At 39.4% G+C, this 25952-nt stretch overlaps 1 protein-coding gene across 1 annotated transcript in view; it reads left to right on the plus strand.

Moving 5' to 3' along the window:
- The window catches only part of ABCC5 (ATP-binding cassette, sub-family C (CFTR/MRP), member 5), a 48197-nt gene that overhangs the window by 3445 nt on the left and 18800 nt on the right, over positions 1-25952 (plus strand). The window contains exons 2-12 of the mRNA XM_009572864.1: positions 11779-11936; positions 12171-12326; positions 13078-13225; positions 17896-18129; positions 18242-18415; positions 19765-19912; positions 20422-20570; positions 21209-21316; positions 23081-23431; positions 25197-25268; positions 25400-25524. Of these exons, the coding sequence (XP_009571159.1) occupies positions 11779-11936; positions 12171-12326; positions 13078-13225; positions 17896-18129; positions 18242-18415; positions 19765-19912; positions 20422-20570; positions 21209-21316; positions 23081-23431; positions 25197-25268; positions 25400-25524 (1823 nt within the window). The remainder of the gene's footprint in view (positions 1-11778; positions 11937-12170; positions 12327-13077; positions 13226-17895; positions 18130-18241; positions 18416-19764; positions 19913-20421; positions 20571-21208; positions 21317-23080; positions 23432-25196; positions 25269-25399; positions 25525-25952) is intronic.

Below are 25952 nucleotides of genomic sequence, written 5' to 3' on the forward strand. Positions count from 1 at the left end.
CTGAAAGGATGCTGTAATGGGTGTTCATGACAATAATGAAAAAGAACTTGCAGTTCTTTCCTTAGAAGCTTAAATACTGTTTGGTCACACACTGAAAGATCACTTCTTTGAAAGATAGGAGCTTTTCAAATAGGCTTCCTGGAATCATAATTGAAATCATGCTGCAATATAAGTAGTATATAATAATCCAACATTTCCTGGTGCTTAATGGGAATGTTGCTATAGAAATGTGGACTTCTGAAATAGGCATTCTGAGGCTGAAATTCAAGAAACAATTTTTATTCAGCTTGTGAATGCATATATTCACCTCCTGAATAAGTTTCTGCAGTGTATTCTTATAACAATTGATTTTTAAGTCTTTGTTGGAGACCTTAATGTAGCTTACAAAATAGGGTGTTAACTACATGTTCCCAATACATAATACCGTACTAATTGTGCTTATTGTATGTGGGGGCATGGCTCTTCTGAATGAAGATAACTTCAAGGTGCACTTGCTGCCTAGTGCTATAGTCAGTCTTCATCTGTAAGAAGCTGTTACATTACCAGTGAATAAAAATTAAGGGATGTTTTGAAATATTGATTTATACTTATACCTTTAGAACTTTTTCTTCTCGGAATGCTTGCGTGCCCTTCAAGTTCTATCTGAAGTAATTGTATTTAGTTTTTCTCATGGAAGCAGTGTGTTCTGCTGAGGAGGGCAGATCCCATTGTGTCCATGAAACATAATGTAAAATAACAGATGAGGAAGAGAAATAATTTGTTCTCAAAGTGGTTTTGGAATAGGCACTTCTCAAACGTAGACTTCATGTTTATTTGATGGAACAGCAAATGAGTCAGTATTTTGCTCCCCTACCCTGTTACGTTTGCAACAACAGAAGAGGATGTAGAAGCAGCTTGTTCTCATGATACACAATGCTTGTGAGAATTCAATTCTTGAAATTCTAGTCCCTAAGTTAACAATGCTAGGGCACTAATTTACAAATTGTACTCCAAGCTGTAATTGGTTCTGACTGGAATGTAGTGTTCAGGATTAGGTTCTTGCTGCTGAGGCATAATGACTGCATCTACAGCATCTGTGGTAAGCCTCAAGTGCAAATTGCTGCATTTGAAGACACTGGGCAGTGTGGAACTGTAGAGATTGTTTTAAACATGCAGGAAAAATGAGTTGCTAACTTTAGCTATCAGAAGCCCTACTAATACTCCTGTTCTTACCTTGATCTCTTATTTTTCAGGTTTGTCTCTGACAGCTTTTGCCAAAGACAGCAGAGAAGGTGATCAGAACTTGCTGGAGTTGATGTAAATCCTTCAAGCACTGGTAGCTTTGAAGTGATTATCACTGTCTGACTGTCCAGTAGTCAGATCAACTCTACCTCTCAACCTCTCTGGAGCATCTGAAGTGTCTGAACCAACCGTGTTGAACAGCATGTTCAAAAATAGGAATGTGAATGTAGCCTGGGTAGTAGTGCCTTGGCACTCCATGCTCAGAGCAGGCCCTCTAGACAGCTTAACTATAAGCTTTTAGTTTTAGCTGAAGCTGCTGGTTGTCTGCATTTTTCCAGAAGATTTCATATTTTCATAACTAAGTAAACATAGAACTTTAGGAATCACAGCCTGAGCAGGCTCTTATGGGCCGTAGGTATTCTGAATCAGTCTCTACACAGAAAGATATTGCTATATGGCTGGCTCATATTACAACTAGAAGCCGCAGTAGTTTGAGCTGATGACAGTGCTCACTGCATAAGAAGGTGAAACTGCGGTGGACTACTTGATCAAGATGTCTGGCAAAGTGCTAGACTCATTTTAATTGCTACCCAGCTGAGCATCTCATTGGTCTTTGGTTGCACTAGGAGAGACGTGCAAGAATAGATCAAATCTTGATGTGTTTATTTCTGAAACTTGTAACTGCTGCCATCATACTCTGTCTATGGCTACACTTAGCAGCTTGAGGATTTCTTGTCTGTTAATAACAGACTACACACAAGTGCAGTCTTAGATACCTTATTTTCTCAGATTATAGCTGCATAGAAGATGAGGGAGGACTTGGTTTAGGTCGTGTTGCCATAAAACATGTAAAATTTACACAGGTGCAGGTATATAACAATACATTTGAATTCTTTGTAATAATTTAAACCTAGAATTAGAATTTCAGCTTTTGCTGTGTAGTGCATTTGTGTACTGTGCTGCAGTCTGACTGCAAGGAGATATTTATGTCCTGTTACGATAAAATTGGAAACTAATGCTATTAAACTTCATTGTTTGTATTCTCACTTGAAGTAGGAGAGAAAACAGTGTTTGTCCAGTGATCTTTGGAAGCCTTGTATAAAAGGCTTTGCTAGGTGAGGCATGTTCCTCTATGGATCCTACTTTGGTGTGTTCTTCCCCTGCTGTGAACAAACTACTGCAATGTAAGGCCACTGATGCAGAGAATAGGTATGGTCATTCTAAAATGAACCCATTCCTACTAACAGGCAGTGGATCAAATCTGTTATAGTCTCTGTAACATTGGCTCTGAAAGCTAAAAGTCTAATGCTGTAGTTGAGCAGCTGAAGTAGCAGGGAATTTAGGTGAGTTGATGATTAGACCGGTTCTGCAGACAGTGCCCATGAGAGATGCTGCATAACCTTACTCTCCTCATTGATAAAGTTTTAACTGAATGGTATATGGTATATACTGTCATAAAAACAAAGCATGATGCAGACTCTACAACTCTGATACAACTTGTGTGGTGTCTGAACACGTGCAGTATGGTAGATAGAAACGTACTAATAAACCTCTAAAATTGTGGGGATGGGGAATTTCTGTTTCAGAGCAATGGTTTTGCTCTGCAGTTCATTATTCTAGAACAAGTGCCTGTAGGCTGGGACCCTTAGACAAAGAGAAGCCACTGCTGGTACAGGCCACTGCAGGAGATGACTGGGAAAAAGCAGCCACCGTAATGTGTCATGCTGAGAGCAGAGAGATGGCAGGAAGGAGAGGGTAAATGGAGACAAGGTCTCGGATATAAAGGAAAGTTAGAAATTGGGAACATATAAGCCCCCATGCTGAAGGAGGCTAAGGTGAACAGTGCACGAAACTGAAGGATAGCATCCCTCAAACCCAGTTTCAGTGACTTAACTGCCCTGACAGTGCCTAGAATATCTGTGAGTGTACCCTTGTTAAAAGCTGTAGAGAGTTTTCCTGTTGTAAATTTGATGATACTCAACCTTGCTAAGCAGTGCACAGGAAGTAAAGGAAGGAAGATGGAGACTTTTGCCTTCCTTAGTAAACCAAAGTAGAAATGCTATTATGCCATCTACAAATGCTTAAGGGATGAGTAGACAGTGCACCTGTATCAGGAGCATGTAAAATGCTCTCAAGTTCAATCCTGAGCTATTGTTCTGGTGACTCTTTGAGAGACTTGTCTGAAGATTCTCAGTGTGATCATCAGAGCTGAAACTCAGGGATAAGTTCACATAATGAGCTCAAGAAGGCAAATCTAGACAAGTGAAGTGCCTACATACTGAAGGCATGTTTTTCCCTAAATGTTAACTATTTTTACTTTTTCAAGTCAAATGAAAGCAGAACTTAAATCTACCTTGTCAGTATTTCTGTTATCTTTGAAAGCTTTGAACACAATTAGACTATGTGCAGAAGCAAAGACTCATGTTGCTTTCTAAAGATGCATTTGTTCCGTGATATGCCCAAAGAACTGAATGTATTGTCTTGGTTAGAATCATGTTCTGTCAAGTTGTTTTACGATTGAACTTCTGCTTCTAAAGTACTCACTAACTTGACACAAGACCCTTGACTTGGTTGTTGGTGAATGTTTTACGATGATTCTCTAACCGCTCTGAAGAAGTGATATCTCTACCTTGTCTTCCATAAATATGAACATATTACCAGCTGAGAAAGGAGCCTATCCATCAGCCAGTCATGTATCAAAAGTTTACCTGAAACTTGAAGGGGGGTTAACTATATCTGAGAAGACTTACACTTAGTAATAGGAGGAGCAAAAAGGCAAAATCCTTCACTGGGCAGAGATGTTCTCTAGAGGAACATGGTGTTCTGGCTAATTCATGGCTTCCATTTAAAGTCAGCTGTCTTCTTTAGTGCACTAACCATTTTTTGTCTAAGTCTTAGCCACATGATAAAACCTCAGATCTGGCCACTTGGCAGTCTTGTCTTTGACTACTTTGGCTGCTGTTCCTTTGTCCAAAGCAGATTTGTAAATCAGCCTGCTCATGACCAAAAGTGTGTAAGGAACAGATTAACCATCAGTGAAGGAGTTGGCAGTGTCTTTTCCATTGTAGTGTTCCGTATTAGTGCTGGAGATGTTCTGCCCTATGGCTGTCTTGGAAACCTGGTGTACAGTTATAAGAGTTGCCAGAAGGATTTAATGGATCTATCCAAACTACCGGAGAACTTAACTACAAATAAGTCAAAACTCACTTATATGCGGGGAGTTCTGATACCTTGAGACACTGAGATGGTTATTAGTTTTGAACATCCATATCCTAATGCTAAGGAATAATCGGTTGTGGTCTGAACTGCATACTGTGAACAGGCTGTTCCACAAACAAAATCTGTATTTCAGTCCTTTTTTGAGGACTAAGGTTAAAGAATTTCAAAGCCAACATGTTTGGAGCCCTGAGGTATTTACTTTAAGTTTACTAGTTCATTTGCCACTTGAGTGGGGTGCCCCTTACTTTTGGAAGCATGTGTTGGTACAGGAAGGTGAGTTGAATAAAAGTCTGTTGTGTTAGGCTCGGTAAATGCTGTGGTGTCAAGGCTTCTGCTGTTATTCACTAGTGATTCTACTCTACAAAAGTTTGAGTTTAAAGACTCCCTGGATACTCCCGGTGTTGTACTAAATTGATATGAGTAGCTTCTGTTGTGTAGCTTCTGTGTGATCTAGCTTAGGCAGGGCCTGAGTAAAGGATATTACTGGAAGAACACATCCAGCATATGGCAGGCTGCCTGCATGTCGGTCAGGATAGCAGAGCTTACCTGAGTGAGTCAGGAGCCAAATCCTCGGCCTGTGCTGTGCTAGGTTGATCTGCTTAGTGAGGAGTTAGTTTCCCAGCTTTGTGGTCAGAGCACATGTAGGGTGCTAATTCTGTAGGGCAACTTATAGTTAAGGCTGATCATTGTTTCCAGTTCTACAGGAGTCTGCTGTTACTGTACTGTTAGCGTGCATGAACTATGTAGCTTCAGTGCTGGATGATTAGTGTACAACCTCAGCTCTGAATGAATCCTATATCCTTTGATTACAAGATCATGAATACTAGTTTTAATGCAAAACAAAGATATGTATTCGTGTATACCAGAAACCTAAGCAGGTGTACAGCTGCTAATCAGATGCATACACAGCAGCTACTGTTGCAAAATCCTAAAATGAACACTACATGCCAAATGCTGTTGCTTGGCTTGCAGGAATAAGCAGATTTGCCAGGGAAGAGTTTAGAACATCTTACCTCAGTGCTAATGCTTGCCAGAATTCAAGGGCAAGGTCAAATAAGCAATGTTCCTGGAAGAAACTGATATACCTGTCCTCAGTAAGATCTCTATGTGCATCAAATAAAAGTGCTCAATATATGTGACTAAAATATTCAGGCTCATCGCAAACATACATACCCTGATCTTGTTTGGCTACAGAGCCCTGATATCAGTGCCAAGCACTACTGGGATACTTCTGCTGTAATCTGAGGATGCATAAACTCAGGCAAGCTTTGAAACCATGACTCCAATGCTAATTCAACTTCTGCTAAGCCTAGCCCAGAAGAGCAACTGCAGAGGTCATGAAGTCACATATAACAGTGTGTTAGGACTTCAAGCTGTTGAAAGTGTTCAGAGCACACTTCTGAACAGCTAATTCTCTTTTCACTTAAGAGAAATATGGCACAGCTGCACTTATTCCTGCATTTGGATATATGGTTGGTGCTGTAAAGAGCTGTTCTTCCCTGTAATGAAAGCTGGGAAGGTAGCAGAGACATGAGCTTTCATTTATACTCCACTTGTCAGGAGGTGGAAGAAAATGGAGGCCTGAACTTCTTGACTTAGTTCATTGCAGCAGTTCTGAAAGCTGTAACCATAATTTCTAGGCATCTAAAGCTATGTGGTGGTCTCATCTTGGTGCTGTGTGAATTCAACTGTGCTGTCTGTACTTTGCAGTCAATATATGCAGGTGTCTAAAGGATCAATGCCTCCATCCTCACACCCATTGTCTGTGATCTAGCCCAGTGCCTGCTCCTTGCTGCCTCTCCTTCAGGGAGGCAGCTGGTATGGGTGGATGATACACCAAACTAGTCTTAAATAGGCTCATGTTCTAATCAGGCAGGGTATTATAAAGCATTCTAGCTACAGAGTAGGCTGGGAGTCTAATGCTGCAAATCCCTCTATTAATACTTTTGTAGATTGTGTACTGCATGAAATCCAGTGAAAGGAGAAGAGGAAAATTGCCTTAGTGGAATATAAAGTTCATAGAGCACTTGCTGCTTCACTGAGCAACAGCACATTTGACAATGTTTGGACCTGCAAACCTACTTAATTTTTAGATGCTCCTGGGTTTGGTGACTTCCAGAAGCCTGGACAACAGTGCTTTAGGGGCTGCCTGTGCTACTTGCAAAAGCAGTGTATAAAACCCCTAGCTACTTTCAAGTGGGGTTATGCTTGGAAAGACTCAGAGGAAAATCAGGGGAATTTCTGGGAAGAAGGACATAATTACAACTTCAAAGTATCTCTTCCTAGACTTTTGTTTTATTTTAGTTTAGTTATTCTTAAGCTAACTGGAACAGTTGATCCTATTCTTCCCCAGCCCATACAAACTATAATAACTAATCTTCTTTTGAAACACCATTCCTTAATGAAGTCTCTTAAATATTTTAAAATTGCTGTTCATCCTGGAATTGTAATATGGAGAATGCTTTAAGCACTGAGCAGAACTGGTGATCATATAATTTTCCCTTTCCCCATATGCCCACCTAGTCCTGAGCTCTATTGTGCTGGTCTGTTGATTTCCCATTTGCTTTTCCTTACTGGGAACTTGAGGAAAGGAGTGAGGAGGCCTGCTGAGGTCTGCCTTCTAAATGCAAGAGGTGGGAGTCCTGTTCTGCAGCATTGCCAGCTCAGAGTTGTTTTAAATAAAACAATTTTAACTTTATGTAATAGTAAATCAACCACAGTAGCTTTTGTATTCTGTATCAGCTGCATGTATTAATAAAAGAAGCCTTCATATGTCTGCTCTAGTTTCCTGTCAGGTAGCAGTAGGACCAGAAGAAATGCAGCTTCTTCCCTGCAGTGCTCTGAGCCCTGGAAGATGTTCTGCCTCATGGAAGAGGAGAAAATAGTTGTTTAGTGGGTGGGATTTGGGTTGTATGTTGACTGCATACACATCAACTTCTTTCTCTGCAAGATGAGTAAGGGATGGAAAAATCTTTTGCTTGGCCTCCAGGCTTGTCTGGTTTTGCTGTTATCATCTGATGTTGTGGTTGTCAAACCAATAAATTGCTGCCTTCTCTGCTAAATATGAGATTGCCTGTGTGAAAGGCTAAGATCTCACTGTTTTGTGGTTTGTTTCCCTCCCCCCTCCCATTTCCATATACATCATGGCTGCCTCGTTTCTTTTCACCTGCTCCCTCTCCTCAGAGATAAATGCCCATGTTGGCTGCTTGGCAGGTTTTCAGAAGTGTCCTTCAATTTCACATATTTGAGTTTGCTTGCCTTTCTGCATAATGTTCCTGATGTCCCTCTTGCTTACTACAGAAGTTCTGTTTTGCTTACCTCTGACATCATGTATGTTTGATAGCTTTGTAACAGCTTTGTAGCTGGGCTGTCAATACAAATAAATTTTCTGTATTTTCATGGCCTTCTCACATGACCTTGGTATGTGGATTGTGATTTTGGTACTGCTGTCTCTAATTTAATGAGCAAATCTTTTTCCTTGCCCTTAAACAACTTCTTTTCCTCACTTCACCCAGACTTTCTGTCATGACATGTCTTGAGCCAACCATGTCATCTTTCTGGCTCTCACACTACCTTATGTGCTTACCATTGCTATGACCAATTTGTTGGACGAGGAAATCATGATAACAGGTGCTGGAAGGGTTTTGTTGCTCTTTCAAGTTGCAGAAGGTCAGAGGGGGCAGGTATGCTCTGTGGTAGCAGCACCAGCCATGCTTCTCTTTTCTCTGCCTGTCTGTGAGCTAGCTGTAGAGGTAAAAGAACAAGGCAGGATCATGTGTGGAGTGATACTTCCTCAGTACTCCCCCGACTCTCAGGGATTGTCCTCAGGATTAAAAGTTTAACTGTTTTCTTCATCTGTTAATTTTCCCAGTCATCTGTTGAATCATATCAGCCTGCACCCAGGTGTGCCACAGCTTCATGAAATGCGACGTGTAGAGCCATTACCCTCTGTTAGGAGATGCCTATGGCTTCAGAAACTGGTTTTGGGATCCACCAGCTATTAATAAGGTGCTGGGTAAATGATTGCTGGTGCCCTCTGTCATGCATTTAATAAGCCATGATATGCTTATCCTATGTGAGTTTAATTCTCCCATTTTTAGTCCATTTAGGCATTTGAACTTTACAGCATCCTATGACAGAGAATTCTGAATTTAAGTATGCCTTGTGTGAAAAACATTAATTTCACTGAGTGTCCCCAGTTCTTTTGTCATAAAAACAGTTGGTGATCATTCCTTAGTTCTCTTCTTCATGCCATTCATGGGTTTATGGACCTCTCAAATACCTGTACCTGTATCTTTATTCCTCTCTTCTATCCAGCTGAAAAGTCTTAAATTTACGCTTGTGTGGAAGCTGTTCCAATCCCAACTGTTCTCATTGCTTGCAGAAAGTAATTTTAAGTATTATACCCTCTTTGAACCGAAGTGACAGGGGACTGACTCTGGTGTTCAAAAAGAAGGCAAACCCTAGGTTTTTTTAAGTGGTATGGTAATGTTTCCTGCTTTATTCTTTGTGTCTTTTGTAACAATTCTTCATTGTCTTTTGGCGTTTTTGATGATGCTGAGTAGGAAGCTGCTATTTTGCAAGAAATGTCTGAATGATTCCCCTCACTCCGGTTAGTGATATCTGATTTAGGCTTGTTTTGTTTCTGTGAGCATTTCTTTAGAGTTATCAACACCGTGTTGTATCACCTGGTTCATTGCTTGTATTGGTATATTAATAAGTTGCTGAATTAGAAAAAGTGCTGTCTGATTTCTGTTTGATAGTGCAGCCATGTTTTATTAGACATTTCTTTCAAGAGCAGTGCTGGAGCCTGTTATATCACATTGGTAATGACTTCTTCAAGGTTTTAGTTTCCAAGAAAACTGTACGTGCATGCAGGCAATCAGCATATCACCAGTTGATGAACACCTGAAAAAATAATAGGGATTCAGAAGCCTAAATTAACAGCGCTGGGGCTGTGACTAGTTTTTGTACTTCAGTCTTTTCCTCTAGAAATGCATTGTAGAACTGCTTAGGAGTCTCATTTCATCCTGATAAACTCTATGCTTTGAAGATTTTTCTAATGTGACACAGAACTGTATGGTCTTTCTTAGAATCTTATTGTACGGTAGTATGTTGCATTTGTTTCTTGGTAGTCGTACATGTGGGATTTTGACAACATGGAGATGAGCAATGTTCTCAACTAGGGGTTTGTGCTTATGCTTGCCTCTATGGCAAGACGTTATAAAGATCTTTCAAAGGCAGTGCCCTAGTCTTAGGCAAGACTATCAATGCATCTTTTTGACCTTTGCTGAGAGAATTCTGTTGAGCAGCTCTGGAGAGTTTAATTATTTTTCACAGTGAGTGTTTAAGAACATTATCTTTGGATTGCCTAAAAATACAGTATCTTGCACTTGTGCTTCTTATTAAAAAGCTATTCTTGTTTGTAAGTGGTGAAAAACTTTTATGCTGACAAATACAGTGTTTCTGGTTTTGGAAGACTTTTTTTTTTTTTTTTAAAAAACTTCCAGGCACTTTTTGTGTGCTCTGAAAAAGAACGATTCTGCAAATAGCCTGTGGCATCACTTACAAATAAGCATGTTATCAGCAATAAGGGTGTTTGGGCAGATCTGCTTGGGGCTCTTGCAAAGAGTAACATAGCAAACTAGCTATGAATTCCTCTGCTGTAACCAGAAAAGCAGTGGTGCAGACCTTTTCCCCACTACTGAGTCCTTTGAGACATCTTTGGCAGGTTCCATATTAATGCTGATCTGGGTAGATTTAGTAAGGCGGTATTGCCCTTACTGAGTCAGTAATTTAATATAAATTGAGTGAGAAGTCTTTTAATTCAGATTTCAAGTGTTGCATATTTTTGAGTCACTCCATGTGTCATAATGTTGTAATGTTCTTTTGTTTTCTTGTTACTTTGCTATCTTCTTTTGTAATCATAGCTTTAGGTTTAGTGAATAAGTTTTTTGAGATCAGGACTATGGATTGTTGACAACATCCTTAGGCACTATTTAAGTACTTTGGTTAAATAAATAAAGGACAGATTTATGCTATTATCAATTTCCTGTTCTTGTCCTTCACATTAGTGGAAGCTTATGTCTTGATGTGCTACATGCTTACATGTTAATGTAGTACAGACTAAGTCTCCGATAAATAGTGGCCTTTCTGACAAAAATTACATGATGCAAAGTTAGGAACCAAGTGCTTGCTATTGATATGCATTTAGTGCTTTGCAGATACTGTGTTTTGAAGAGGCTACAAGGCACTCATAGTTGCTGTTTTCAAAGAAATAAAATAACTTTGCTTGGGGAAGGCAACTAATAAGGGTGAACATAGTATCTCTGTTTGTGAGACAGCCAGGAAGATTTTTACCTCAGAATAGAGTTTTTTTTCCACAAAGTAGCTCCATTTCAAAAAATTAGAATATAAACAGGTAACATAGCACTGCAATAAGTGGTCCATTAAGTTAACAGAAGCAGTAGTGAGCCCTCTGCGAGTATAGATAGCAAGCTAATCTCCTCAGATAGTTTTGCCACATCTAGCTTCTGATCAAAAGGTTTGTTTGAACTCTGCAACATTTTGACTACTCCCTATCATTGCTGTTTCCTTTCTCGTCTTAGATTAGCATTTATATCTGCCTTTCACTAGCGGTGTGGAAAAACTCCCCTGAGATAAGGCTTGCCTATTAAGGGGCTGTAAATAAAGTTGCTGAGCCATTGAGAAGCATGGCTGGGAGCAGAGAAAATTGTCATCTTTGTTCCCTTTAGTTTAGGGGGAAAAAGAGAAAAAGCAGGAAGCATGATAAAAGAAAGTACAATTCTGCTTAATGCATATTTGTTTTTTGATCTAATCCAAGGTATTTTTGAAGAAGGAACTTTAGTAGTATTCTGAAAATAATTTGGTTCTTCTGTGGATAAGAATATCTAAATTACCCTAAGAGGGTGTAAATTCATGAAGAATGTATGTCTTAATTTCACTGCATAAGCCAGTCATTGATTTCCTGAACTGTTGTCAAAGGTACTTGATTTTGTAATTTTTCTCTATTGTATTTCCTGTGGCAGGATGAAAAATTAATCTGGTCTATCCATTTATCCTTTGAATGCACAGGCACAATACTGGTGTTAATTTATGTTTTACAAATGCAGCAGTCTAATGCAGATCTAAACTAATGTGTGCCTTCCATGTCTTTGCTGCCAGCCTGAAGCCTGTCCTCTAAGACATTTAAAAGGTAGTGATTGCTGTTGCACAATAATTTACAGAAGAAGGAGGTGTGAAGTTGCTGGAGTCAGGAGTTGTGGACTTTAAATGTAGTTTTGAACTCTGACTCTGCTGTCTTTCTTGTAAAAGCAGATTGAATGCCAGGATGCCTTGGAAGCAGCTGCTCGGGCAGAGGGCCTGCCACTGGACACCTCCGTGCATTCCCAGCTGAGAATGCTGGACGAAGAGCATCACAAGGGCAAATACCACCATGGCCTGAATGTGCTGAAACCCATACGGACTACTTCCAAGTAAGTCTAGGCTACAAAAGAACTGATACAGCATTTGCTTTTCAAACCAGGAAAGCAGGACTGCAGCTGTAGGTCTGCTGACTGGTACTGAAAACATCAGAATTTGTTTAGCAAGTATGACTGGCATGGGCCATTTGGTACTCTGAGTACTTTCAATGAGAGGACGCTTTGTTTTTCTCAGGGATTTACAATTCTGTTTCCTTTTTCATTTGTTTGTGATTTTTTTTCTTCTAGACACCAGCACCCTGTTGATAATGCTGGGCTTTTCTCCTGCATGACCTTCTCCTGGCTCACTCCTTTGGCCCACAGAGCATACAAGAAAGGGGAATTGTTTATGGATGATGTATGGTCTTTATCAAGGCATGAGTCTTCAGATGTCAATTGTAGAAGGTAGAGACATCTTGTTCCTTATTATTTTCTTGTTTCCTGTTTTTTTTATACATTAGTTCACAAGCAATGATATAGTGTTGCCCTAGAAAAGCAGCACTGATATTTTGTTCTGCCTTTCTCAGAACAGTGGAATTTAGTTTTATCCTTCATAGACCACTTCGTCCTGCTGCATCGTTTCTGTACTCTTGCCGATTTCAGTGAACTTAAAGGATTCTGTCTCTTAGGAATGTTTTGTGATTTTTTTTCTGATTTTGCATGTCTTTGAACTATTTTTTATTAAAACAAAGTTCTTTCTCAAGGCTACACTGAAAAAAATCTTGTGCTAAAATAATGAAAAGTAATACTGACAGTAGCAAGGTGATTTGAATATGGGTCAGATCTTGTGATCAGGCTAATGTTTTATGGCTAATGAGAATTCTCAGGTTTTGACTCCACAACTCTTCTGTTAGATCAGCAAGGAAAGACTGTGACAAGTCAGTATATTAAGATTGCCAAAGAGACTTGAGACAAAGCGAAAGACATTGTATTTTTCATCCCTCTCTTCTCTAGAAGTAACACAACGTAGATATTTCAAGATGCAGATATTTTTCTTTTACCTCACAGAATGTACCATGTATTTATTTCTCTTGATATCTAGTAACTTGTTGCTCTGAGCTAGGAGGTGCTTTGACTTTTCACAAAGAAGTACCCATGAGTTCGTACCTTCTCTCATGGTGAAAAATTTGTAACACGAAGCTTCTGTTTTTATTAGGCTGGAGAGATTGTGGCAGGAAGAACTTAAAGAAAGTGGACCTGATGATGCTTCTCTCCGGAGGGTTGTGTGGATTTTCTGCCGCACCAGGCTCATCATTTCCATAGTGTGTCTGATGATCACGCAGCTCGCGGGTTTTAGTGGACCAGTAAGTAATATCCATCCTTTTTTTAACAACCCCAGAGGGCTCCATCTCATGGCCAACTGTAAAATTTTAAGCTTTCATTGCAGAATCACTTAAATGTTTTGACTAGCTAGAAATTTTGGGGCAAAATTCCAGATGATTCAATAATCCAAGATAGGTTTCCTACAGCTGGTGGATCAGTTGCTGAATACTGAGGCAAGTTCTTGGAGAAGGGAGGGGGAGTTTAGGTATCTTGGAGGAAATGCACACTTGATTTTTCTCTTTGGTTTTGAGTATAGTTTAAAGTTCTTCCTTAACTGGTATGTGGTCTTTTTGCATAAAATTCTTATGTGCAGGTCTTTTAATTGTTTTCTTTTTCTTTTTGCAATTCTGTAAATTTATCTTGGAATAAAATTCAGTCTGCTAAAACACTAATCTTAGATTATTGGCATTAATAGCACAGTCTTCAAGAAGTGGAACAAAACAATTTTATTAGAGCACTACTTAAAAACTAACATGAGCAGGTCTCAAGAAGTCTGTGGGTATAGTCTTTACTGATCCTGCAGAGAATGGTCAGACAGGTTTCATGTAGAAGTGTTAGAGTACGTTATTGCCTCTAGGAACTGCTGCTGTTTGTTGCTATGGGTCGTAATGAAGATAACAACATATGGGACTTGACATTCACACCATATTTTGTCACCTGTTTGTTGCACGTGCTGTGCAGATTTACAGTTGAAATTTTGACTAAATTTATTCTCTACACATTTCCCTTGAGGAGTAGGAGCAGTATTACTGCTAGTAGTACACGTTTCAGTGTGCTGGTAAGCTGAAGGTTCATTTCTTGGGTAAGTACACTTGGGTGCACTGTTAGGTGAAATGTCTTTTTAAAATGTTTTCCTGCTTTTAAATGTCTTATCAAAATGATGTTCTGCTTTTTAAGTCTTTTTAAAGTTTGCCTTGTTTCATGTAATATGAATAACAATAAATGTTTCTGTGGTATTGCTTTCTTGGTAATAATTTATAGTAACTTGTATTATAAAATATACGAACATACTTTGGTAATATACTTTGGTAGCAATAAATCATGATTAAGGTTTTAACAGCACTAGCTTTCCCCAAGAAGAGCTTCTGTCACTGTTTCACTACAGGGCTTTAGTAGCTGCTTTTATCTTTAGCGAAGAACTTGCAGCAGGGTTGCCCCTAATTTCTGTAGTGTAATTTTCTCAATTTGTCTCAGCTGAACTGCTGAATGAGAGAGAGTGGGAGGGGAAGGAGAAAAACAAACCAACTTCACTAGGCTGGGGGCTACTGCTGCAATTGATGCTCGATTTGGGTAATTTAAAATTATCTATAGACATTTGCCCATTTACAGGCAACCTTATTCATTCCTCTGAATAAGGAACAATTCCTTTTTAGTTCCATCATTTGGCATGAAAAATAAGTCTTTACCATCCCCTCCTCCCTGTTTTTTAAAATGGCATGCCTCATAGATATGCCTGTGCTGTCTCCTCAGAAGCATCAGTGCTTTCTTGTATTGTTACACCCTTTCAGCCACCTGAAGGTGAAAAGGGAGATCAGGAAAAGCACTTGACTTGACCTCATGTATTGGTGAAAATTATGAAAATGGAGTTAAACACTGTATTAAACTTCAAAAATTTTAATTGAATGACTATGACCTTGAAATGCCAGCCAACAGCTGTGGCTTTGCTAATGAGCATTGTGATGGTTATAACTGGAAAGGAGTTGTGCAGACTTCCTGTGTGGTTTTTTTTTGATATCGGATAGATCCTTCAAGGGTCTTCCTTTTTTTTATTTTGATAAATTCTGCATCTGGCACAGTATCCAAACGCGTAACCTGGTGAGACAGCTGCATGTGTCAGACTGCCTTGTAATAACCATCAGAATGTACTAGTATAGGTGAGATACTATTTATCTCCAGTGAATATTTGCTGCCATTTGATCGGCTACCAAAACTTTCAAGTTTGGGTTGAGGAGCAAAGAAGTTTTTGGATTACTAAACATAATCAGTTTAACTCCAGGTCTGAACAATGTACCTGTTTGCAACTGTTCAGAGCTATTCTTCCTGTTTGGGAGATGGGGAAACTTGCTATCTTAGTGGAGTACAGCCTGACAGTTTGGTCAGTTATTGGAGGGGGGAGTGGTAAGCTATTGGAGGTAAGTTTCCCAATTTCCCAGTTGGCTCCAGTTGCAGCCTGCCCTGTGCTGTCGCACGCTGGCTGCAGCAGGGATGCCGGCACTGCAGTGGGACCAGTGACAGAAGCTGTTCTTTAGAATTTTCAGGATGGCTGTTTTCTGCGTCAGAATGAGACAGTCCTGCTGGGCAGAGCCAACGCCAAGAGCAAAGGTAAGGTAATGTTTATTCAATGGGAATGCTTAAGACAGCCGAGCAGCTAGTACCAACTACTACGGTAATAGTCACAGGAGTTCCTTTTTTCCCGTTAGCTTGAGTTTTAGTTTTTGTATTGTAACTTTCTTGTTTTGTAAATAACTTTATGCTGGATTCTTGTCATTAAACTAGTTTGAATTCAAATAGTATGCGTTCAGATGTAAATGTTAATTCTGTGTGACTTTTTTCCCCTCCCTTTTCAAAATTCTTTAATCTGCTGTTTCCTCTTTTCTTTCTTCCGGAAAAAAAAAATGGGGGTATAATGTAAGCTGGTCTCTATTTCATCACGAGAGGTGCTGAATCTATAAAATAGTGCTGAAAAATCGCACTAAAAAGTTTTGGGAGGAATGAGACCCCAGGAAACATCTGCTATCTTTATACATCCTCTCTTGGAGACTTTCAGCAATGCTGTGGTGTGCGACAAAATGCTTGCAGTCTGCGACCATGCTGAGTTACAGCTCGTGAGGAAAAAAGGGGATTTTCACCCCAATCGCTCAGTGACTCAGTTGCATATGTTGGATTGAATACTGGAAAAAGAAGTCAGTAATCTCCTTAGTAACTGCAAACCAACTGTATGCAGTTGTGGTCCAAACAGTCGATGTAAAACTAAATCCAAGTAAGGAGAAAGTTGGAATGCAATAGGTCTGTGAATGTGAGCTCCTCACATTTGTTCAGGGATCGGTATGTAAATTTTCTCAGTGGCCATTCTAGAACCTGGTGGACATCTGGCTTCAATTCACACCTGTGAAAAAGAAAGAGCAAAATTATTTACAGCATGTTTCCTTGGTTCTGACGTGCAGTATTATTTTCCTCAGAACAGATGAATTTGATCTCCATTTTTTTCTGTTATTTGGTGCTGGGCTATAGCTATCAATGCCTTTGCTGAAGTAGTGGGGTTTTGTTTTTTTCCTCTCTTCAAACTATACAGAACTCTTATTTGCAAAACCTGATTTAGCCAAGAGGACTTCAACGGACTATGATGTGAAAGGCTTCTCAAATATTTTCTTTGGTCTCAGATTTTTTTTGTTGCTTTTTATTGCGGGCAAAGGTAATTCTCTGCTCTGTACTAGCATATCAAAAGCACCAGTATCTTAAAGCATCATTTGTTGAAAAGCTCTCTAGGAAATCTTTTGCTGTCTGTGAAGCCTTACTATAGGATACTTTTTAAACCAGATTTCAGAATTTGCGCAGCCTCAGAAGCCTCCTCTGTTGGCACCTGCAAGTTTGACTTCTTTTGGACTTCATGAGCAAATACTGTTCTGTTTTTGTATCTTTATAGTTTTGTGTGTAGTTTCAAATCTAGTTTATGTTAGAGGCTAAGACTGATTGTTAGATATTAGCCCTTTATAATTATCCTGTATGTGCAGATTGTATGTTTATACAATGCTCTACCTGTTGTACAGTGTTTTTGAGATGTTACCATTTAAGATGGCACTTTATTTCAAATAAAAGTCAATTGTTTCGCAGTCAATAGTATTTAATATTGCTGGTGATTGTGAGTTGTATGATATTATATTGTGCCGTTGGACCACAAAGAGCTGGAGGTGGGAATCGATGGTTCTGGGGGCTGTCCTCTTTCTGCAGGTGATGTTTGAAATGTGATTCCTGAGGTAAAGTGTTTATGTTTTTGGGGGGAGAGGGTATGGGGAGGGATTGAATGGTTAATTTTTTGTCTTTTTTTTTCTCCCCTGTCCCCAATGATTTGTGGTATTGCGTACCTTGTGCTTTCTGCTTGTTTTTTTTCTTTACTATTAAACTGCTGATGTTTATTTCCAGGAATGTTTTGCAAATGTCCTTCTCACTCTTCCCCTCTACAACTGTAGGTACATTGTTCCTTTTTATCAAATAAGCACGTTTGAAGCAAACCAAAGATAAAATAAAAAAGGTCTTAATGTCACGTAAAGGAATGTTTCTTAATGTGCGCAGATGTATAAGTAGTGACTACATTTTAAAACTCTTCTGTATGATAATGCATTGCTTTCAGCTAACTGACAGATTTATGTTAAGTTAGAAGACACGGAGGATTAGAAGCGTGCTGCGAGGAATATGGTTCCAAATTAAACTCTCTTTACTTACTAAATTTGACTCAGTGCTTGGCTCTCAGCAGGGCTTTGTGTTACAGTACTTCTTGTATTGACACCTTTTACTTCTAGAAAGAAGATGCTTTCTATTTCAAACGGCTCTTTCAAAAGCAAAGTAGCCTACTTATTTCTAACTTAACATAAAGTTGTTGCATGGTCTTCTGGGATGAAGGGGTGTTCATGCAAGCTTGCATTTCTTCCTGTAGGCGTTCGTTGTGAAACATCTTTTGGAGTATACCCAACAGAGTGAGTCCAACCTGCAGTACAGCTTGTTTTTAGTTTTTGGCATCTTTATGACGGAAATAGTGCGATCTTGGTCCCTTGCGCTAACGTGGGCTTTGAATTACCGCACGGGGGTTAGACTGCGTGGAGCTATCTTGACAATGGCCTTTAAGAAAATTCTTAAGCTGAAGAACATCAAGGAGAAGTCTCTTGGAGAGGTAAGCTGCAGCATCATTTTGGAAATTGCAGTGTGAAAAGGGTTATGCAATATATTCCTTCGAGAATGAGCTGTGCCTTAAAACTAAATAATCTGTTATGTGTATTTTTCAGCTCATAAATGTATGTTCCAATGATGGTCAAAGAATGTTTGAAGCTGCAGCAGTTGGCAGTTTGTTGGCTGGGGGCCCTATTGTGGCCGTCTTAGGAATGGTTTATAATGTGATTATTCTGGGTCCAACAGGCTTCTTGGGCTCTGCTGTCTTCATCCTTTTCTACCCGGCAATGGTGAGTTGGAAAGAGTTAAGACTTGCTTCATTTTTATTAGGTCAGACATATGTATAGTTCTGAATAGAAGGTGTTGAAATGTGCTAGGTTTAGCCCGTTTATGGCACTGCATGTTATTGAAGGTGTTTCTAAAAATGGTGCATGAAGCTCAGACAGGAAACAGGAAGCTCAAAATGATAAAGAAAATTAGAAAATGGAAATAGGAAAGCTGATAGATTTCACTGAGATAAATATGCATAGCTAAATTAAACTGCAGAATGCTCAGGTGCTTGTGGTCGAGGTTGGAAAGACACAAGGCCTCCAGCTTGTGTACAGGAGCTCAGTGTTGTATGAGCACATTGCTCTTGATTTCAGCAAAAGATGTTGAAAAGCACCACATCTGGGAGAGGGTGTTCTTGGTTAGTTACTCCTGCCTCTACTTCTGCTGAGCTGTGAAATAGGCTAGTTCAAGCCAAAATCTTCTTGCCTCTAAAATGCCCTGTAAGGCTGCTGAAGATTTGTATTCATAATACAAATTTTAAAAAATATGGAAGCTGAATACTGTGAAGTCCACTTTAGTCCAATTTATTTGGCCAACAGTAAGGATTAAAATAATGGGAATTATATTTTAAAGGGGGGAATGAGGAGTGGAGTTCAATCATCTTTTCCAGTTCTTTTCAGCAGTCCTTTTCTATTGATGGGGACTCCAAAAGAGATTGCAGGAGTATGAAGAAGGGCAAGGAGCTGAAAACTTCCTAAAGTAGTGTGTTGGGTTTGAATTTCAGACCAGGAATGGAATGAATGTAAGAGTAGCAGATACTTAGAAACACGTGAACAACTCTTTATTTGATTTAGTAAAAATTGATTTAGTAAAAATGTTAAAACTGTTTTACCACCTTCATAGCACTAGCATATGGTAGAAATTGATCTGGCTGTGCAAAGTCCAGCTTGCTCTTTTGCCTTACGGGACCAGGTTAAAAGGTTGGCTAAAATGGGTTCTACTCTTCATTTGCCATGAGGGTCAACTTGGTGTGTCTATAGGTTAATGTTTTTGTAGTCTTTGTGCCTCAGAAACTAGTACCAGATTTGTTATACTATTCAATGTTGGTAAAAGTGCACACCTTTATTTTCACAAATTTTATTTTTGTTGAAACTTGCTATCGTGAGTCTAGTGCTCAGTGCAGATGGGGTGGGAGGATATGAATAGTGTTTCCAGCTTGACTTTATGTTAGAACAACAATTGCCTTGCCCCATCCCTGAAGCCCTTTTTCAGATTCAAAATTGGCTTTCTCTGGTAATTAGGAGGAATTGAATGTACTTGCTCTTTCTGAGTTGCCATTAATGTTGCATGGTGTTGCCTTTTGTTTCAGATGTTTGTATCACGCCTCACAGCTTATTTCAGAAGAAAATGTGTATCAACAACAGACGAGCGTGTGCAAAAGATGAATGAAGTTCTTAATTACATTAAGTTCATTAAAATGTATGCCTGGGTCAAACCATTTTCTCAGAATGTTCAAAGTGAGTTCACACAATCTGTAAATGTTTCCTTTTGTGCAGATGCCCCATTGCGTAGTACCCTGGTGCATCCTCCTGGCTTAGTACCATAGATGGTGATGTACATGCAGTACAATAACACTTTCATCCTTCAGGCTTCCTGTTTGTTACGCATGATGGGTTGGACAAACAGACCTGCTTCTGAAGTTTCACCTTCTAGCATAATGATGTTTGTGGCTTGGCACTAATCTTAAATATTTAAATTTTGTTCCATTTTTTATCATTTAATAAATGTGCTGGCTGCTCCATTTTTAAATAAAGTAAAAAGACCTCTATTCTTATGGAGATTTACAGACCATTGTAGTTTGCTCCTCTGTAACAGCAGTCTTTATAAAAAGGTATGTAATGTGATAAATGCTAAAGCGTAGAGTTAGGCCTCTCTTACTCAGTGTTTATAGTGCTATGGTAGTGTTTGTTGTGTATGTACCCCCTGAATCATACTTCAGATGTGGTGCTCCTATTTATATTTCTAGAAATTCGTGAGGAAGAACGTAAAATCTTAGAGCGTGCAGGCTACTTCCAGAGCATCACTGTGGGTGTGGCTCCCATAGTCGTAGTCATTGCCAGCGTGGTGACCTTTTCTGTCCATATGATCCTTGGCTACGATCTTACAGCAGCTCAGGTAACTTACTGCAGTGTTGAAAATACTATTTACAATATTGCCACAGTAGCTTTTCTGCTAAGCCATTTCTCTTCATCATATTCTTTGCTTTGCGGCTGTGCCTGTGTGGCCAGGCTGTAGCCTTGCTCACAGAAGTGAACATCTGATGGGTGTGACAGCAGCAGATGTAGTCTTATATTTTGCACAAAAAAACTCTCAGTACTGTTTCAGTTCTGACTTTCCCCAGAACAGGTTTTGAGCTGAATGTAAACGAGCACTCCTGTTTGCTATTCAGATAGGGCATTGGGATTACTGGATGTTTTTACTTTACAGTGTGCTTGGATGCAAACAGCACAAATGTCTTACAAAGGATTTGAACTTCGGTATTCACAAGTAGTAGGCTAATGCAGAATTTGCTAGCTGCTGCTTTCAGTAAGGCCTACAAACACTGAAGATGTCTGTCTTGGTCTGTTACAAAGCACTGGAGAAACAGTTGGGTAGATCTGCTGTTTTCTGCTGTTTGAGAATATATTGAATATTTAAATGGTTATTCTTGGACTGTGGCTTTGAATTGCTGCTGTGACATTTCAACTTTTAGAAGGTTGGAGTTGTTAGTATATTGCATCCAAATGTGATTCTCTTTCTTGTCTCATTTTTAGGCATTCACAGTGGTCACTGTCTTTAATTCAATGACTTTTGCTCTAAAAGTAACACCTTTCTCAGTGAAGTCCCTATCTGAGGCATCTGTTTCCGTTGACAGATTTAAGGTGAGCAGTCATTTGGCCTTACAATTTTAAATGTAAGTGTGGAGTGTTGTATGTGTATAATAAATAGATGCTAAGGGAACACTTGGAAGGTAATGTTGTTTTAGTGACTGAGGAGTTCTTCTTCTTTACACTTGGCACTCCAGATTATTGGATTCTGCAAAAGAGATATAAATTTAATGAAGGAATATTAGAAGTTTAAGATAGTACCAGTGTGGGAAGCAAAATATTCTTGTTTAATGATTTTAGGATTTTGATGTTGGCCACTGTAAGAGATACAGTACAAGACTAGATGGCTCACAGTATAATAATTCTAAAACTCCCTTTTAAAGACCATCTGCATGAAAAGACAGTGCAACATGTCTGCAATGAAACTTCATTTTTTGCTAATGAAACTCTTTTTTGGAAATGTCATGTATTATGTAGGCAGCTTTGGAAAAACCAGTGGAGTTTTATTTGTATTTCCAGACCAGATTAAGTGACTGAAACTCCACTGTATGATGGAGTGATCTGACATTCCAGATCGCTAAAACGCCGTTGTGATCTGACGAAACAGAATCTATGGCAGAAAATTAAAACCCTTATTACAAACAATCCTATCTCATCCTTCAATCCCTATGAAATGAATACACTTTGTGTACTTTAGTATGAACTCAGAGGACAGGCCTTTATTTTATCTTCTTTCTTGAAGACAGTAGTTCATTGCACATTGCAGAAATTTCCAAATAGGATTCCACAAACATTGACAGATACATGGATTCTGTGTAACGCATTCATGAAACAAATCTGGGTGTGAGAAGAATGGGATCTGCAGAATGGTTTTGAGATCCCATTGCTTTTGAGCATTTTTGTTTCATCTTCTGAGTCACCCTAAATCAGGCTTTGTTAAAACCACATGTACGGAATGGAGTTTTGGGGGGGAAGAGAAGGAGAGGGCAAATTGTAGTATCTCCCAGTTTGACTGTAAACAGCGTAATCTGTAACACAAGGTGGGGATACTCTAACATCACAGAAAAACGTAACTGACTTTTTGACTCTGTAAATGAGTATGAGCTTTCTTATGAATGTATGATTTGGGCATAGCAATTGCAAGAGTAAATAAGGCTGAGAATTGAGAAGTCTTTAATCGCAAAAGGCTTCTTAGTTCAAAACATAAATTATGTAAGTGGAAAACATTTTATCTTGTAATTAAACTGTGTGAAAAATCTCTTCCTAATATGTCTTGATTGTAAATATTGATGGATGTGGTAGAAAACATGATACAATGGACTTAATGGCTTACTTCTTATTGTCAAGCAGCCCAAGATAGGCCAGCTAAATTTATGTCAGATGACTTTTTCCCAGCAGAAAAGTTGAAGGGTGAAGGCTGAAGTTAAAAGTCATTCCATGTCCTTCCATAATGAGTTGGTGTGCAGGACAAGTCAGTCACTTTCCGTCAAACTGACCTCTCCTCTCCAACCCATGTATTCTACTCATGTGTTTTTAATCTGGAAATTACAGAGCTGCAGTTGCAAACAGTGTTAAAGAATAAGCCTCTTTCATATCGCATCCAGAGTATTGTAGTTCTGTAAAAGTCTTAGTGTATCTAAGTGCTTCCACCACATCCAGGAATCCTGGAGTTAGTTTACACTAATGAGCTACCTTTTGCTCTTCAGCTTCCTCCTACTATATAGCCTGATGTGTTTTGCTGCGTGAGTGTGCCGTAGGCTTGTCTCCCAGTCTTGATCAGGTGTTTCATCTTTACACCTCTCTCACAACTCCTATCAGAGTTTATTTCTAACGGAAGAGGTTCATATGATAAAGAAAAAACCAGCCAATCCTCACACCGCGATAGAGGTGAAAAATGCTACCTTGGCTTGGGACTTCTCCCACGCCAGCGTCCAGAGCTCACCAAAGTTGACCCCCAAAGTGAAAAAAGACAAGAAAGTCACCAAGGGCAAGAAAGAGAAAATGAAGCTGCAGAATGAGGGACAGCAAGCTGTGCTGGCAGAGCAGAAGGGCCATCTTCTAGTGGACAATGATGACCATCCTAGCCCCGAAGAGGAGAACAAAATCATCCACCTGGTTAACCTTCGGCTTCAGAGGACTCTCTACAACATTGACTTGGAGATAGAAAAGGTAAGAGAAGAAAGGAAGAAATCTGAGCTTTTAAAAGGCCTCATTTGTAGCTGTCCCTTGGAATAGAAAGCTGTGTATTTTTGCATGAAATGGCGCATATTGCTTTTGTACACTCCTGTAATATCCATGGCAACCGCAGTATCCAGGATGCAGTGTCTGATCTTGATGTAAACAGCTGTGCCATTTTAGCAAGCTAGATCTTTGCAAACAGCCTATGAAACAACTGCAGGTTGTATAGCTTTCACATCTAACTGATAGTTTGTAGCTCTCAGTACAGTATATGAGCCATTGAATTTAAAGAATCAGCAGGGCAACAGGGGTATCAGTGGGGTATTGGTGGATGGTGTATTCCTGCAGCCGTTTGTTGATTTTGCAGGGTTTCAACTATATTCTGGGTGAACATTTTAGGTGATTAGGTGTTCTCATGGAGCATAACAGTGCTTTTCATTGAAGAATGTGCAATTTTCTTCCTTGAGAATTTTTGTATGGTAGAAGGACACAGAGATTTTTCAAGAATTTAGAAGCAATTGGAGTCCTCCAATTCCTCCAATTCCAAGATGGGTAAAAGCATATAAAATGTCAAAAGTTTTGCAGTCTGGCAGTTGGATGTTGTAGTAATGGGATCCATGCATTTATCAAGACATTTATTGTGAAATTGTCTCCTGCAGTCATTTGAATAGAGGGACAGTTTAAACTATTTTAAACTATAAAAAAGCCTATATTTTAAACTTTTGAGAAGGATGTATATAGTTTCAAAAATAGCCTTGAAAAAGAAGTACACAGTTACTTGAAAATGTAAAGGCTAGTTTTCTATCAGAAGTTTGTAAATGAGAGGAGGCCAGCAATGTGTTCCACAAGGGGCTATATACTCTTTTTGTCCACTTTAGCTTTTTTTACAAAAGGAACAAAAATAGTTTTGATGAATTCATGTTTAATGTGGGTATCAACCCACCCATGTATTGCAGAGGAATGCTTCAAAGTGACTGGATTCTAGCCTTTTCTTGGTACGTGTTCCTTAGCAAACTGCATCTCATAGGCAAGGAGTTTTACTGGACTCATATATCCTAAATTCTGCTTTTCTTTTAGTCTTTCCTTCTTCATGTCTTTCCTTCTTCATGTCTTTCCTTCTTCATGTCTTTCCTTCTTCATGTCTTTCCTTCTTCATGTCTTTCCTTCTTCATGTCTTTCCTTCTTCATGTCTTTCCTTCTTCATGTCTTTCCTTCTTCATGTCTTTCCTTCTTCATGTCTTTCCTTCTTCATGTCTTTCCTTCTTCATGTCTTTCCTTCTTCATGTCTTTCCTTCTTCATAGGCAAGGAGTTTTACTGGACTCATATATCCTAAATTCTGCTTTTCTTTTAGTCTTTCCTTCTTCATGTCTTTCCTTCTTCATGTCTTTCCTTCTTCATGTCTTTCCTTACCACTCTCAAAAGCATCTTGGTGCATTCTGTTCAGGCAGGCCTTGGTGCTTTTGGCTGAGTGCAGCATTCTCTGGGCCTGTATCAGGCCCAGTCAAAGAGAAGCTGATCTTAAAATACATTCATTTTTACCTGTAGAGTTGATTCAGTTTTAGTCCACTGTGGGATAGTATTCGCTCTTTATTATTTGAGAGTCAAAATACTGACTGTCTTGCTTTTTTGTCTGTTATGTCCATTTTCAGCTGTCATTAATGTCCAAGTGTCCCCTCGGAGGTACTAAAGGTAGTCCAAATTCTGAAAGGGGTGGAGAATGTAAGAAATACCGTAATTTATTTTTTTTCTGTCTAGGGAAAACTTGTTGGAATTTGTGGCAGTGTGGGGAGCGGAAAAACTTCACTTATCTCAGCAATTTTAGGACAGGTGAGAATTTCTGTTTTGACTACTACTGCTCTTCTCTTTCCTATATCCTATTTCACTTATTTGTACTCTGTAGAAGAAAGTCTATTCTAAACATGGAATAGCATAATTTCACAGTTTATCTTTAATTTCAGATGACCCTGTTGGAGGGTAGCATTGCAGTAAGTGGAACATTTGCATACGTGGCCCAGCAGGCCTGGATTCTCAATGCTACGCTTCGGGACAACATTCTTTTTGGCAAGGAATATGATGAAGAAAGGTTTGTCAGAACTGTTTGCTGATTTTCGTGAAAGCTTAGTAATTCTTGGCCCAAGTGTGGGAAAGTTTAATGCAGAGTACACTGAGTTAAAGCCTATGTATCCTTTTAGAGTCTGTCTTTAAGACTCCTTTAAGTCTCATTTAAGAGCCTGCCTCTCTTGCACGTGGTCACTGTGGCTGATGACTGTCAGTGCGTCTGTTATTGCTCGTTTGCAGTGAGGGCTGTACCTCATGTTGCAGTACTGTCTGATCTGTTTTTAGCAGCTGCTGTGGAGCAGCACTGAAGTGGCATTTGCTCTTACTGTCCTGGCCTTGCCCTCTTTAAACACAAAAACTGCTGTTTGCAATGTACTGGCACCTTCCATGGCCCTCCCCCAGTGGGGGCCTTCCCAGTGGCCTGTGCTAGCTATCCCTGGAAAGAAATTGCTT

This window comes from Fulmarus glacialis, unplaced genomic scaffold (genome assembly GCF_000690835.1).
Source record: "Fulmarus glacialis isolate BGI_N327 unplaced genomic scaffold, ASM69083v1 scaffold7592, whole genome shotgun sequence".
Classification (NCBI taxonomy): Eukaryota; Metazoa; Chordata; class Aves; order Procellariiformes; family Procellariidae; genus Fulmarus; species Fulmarus glacialis.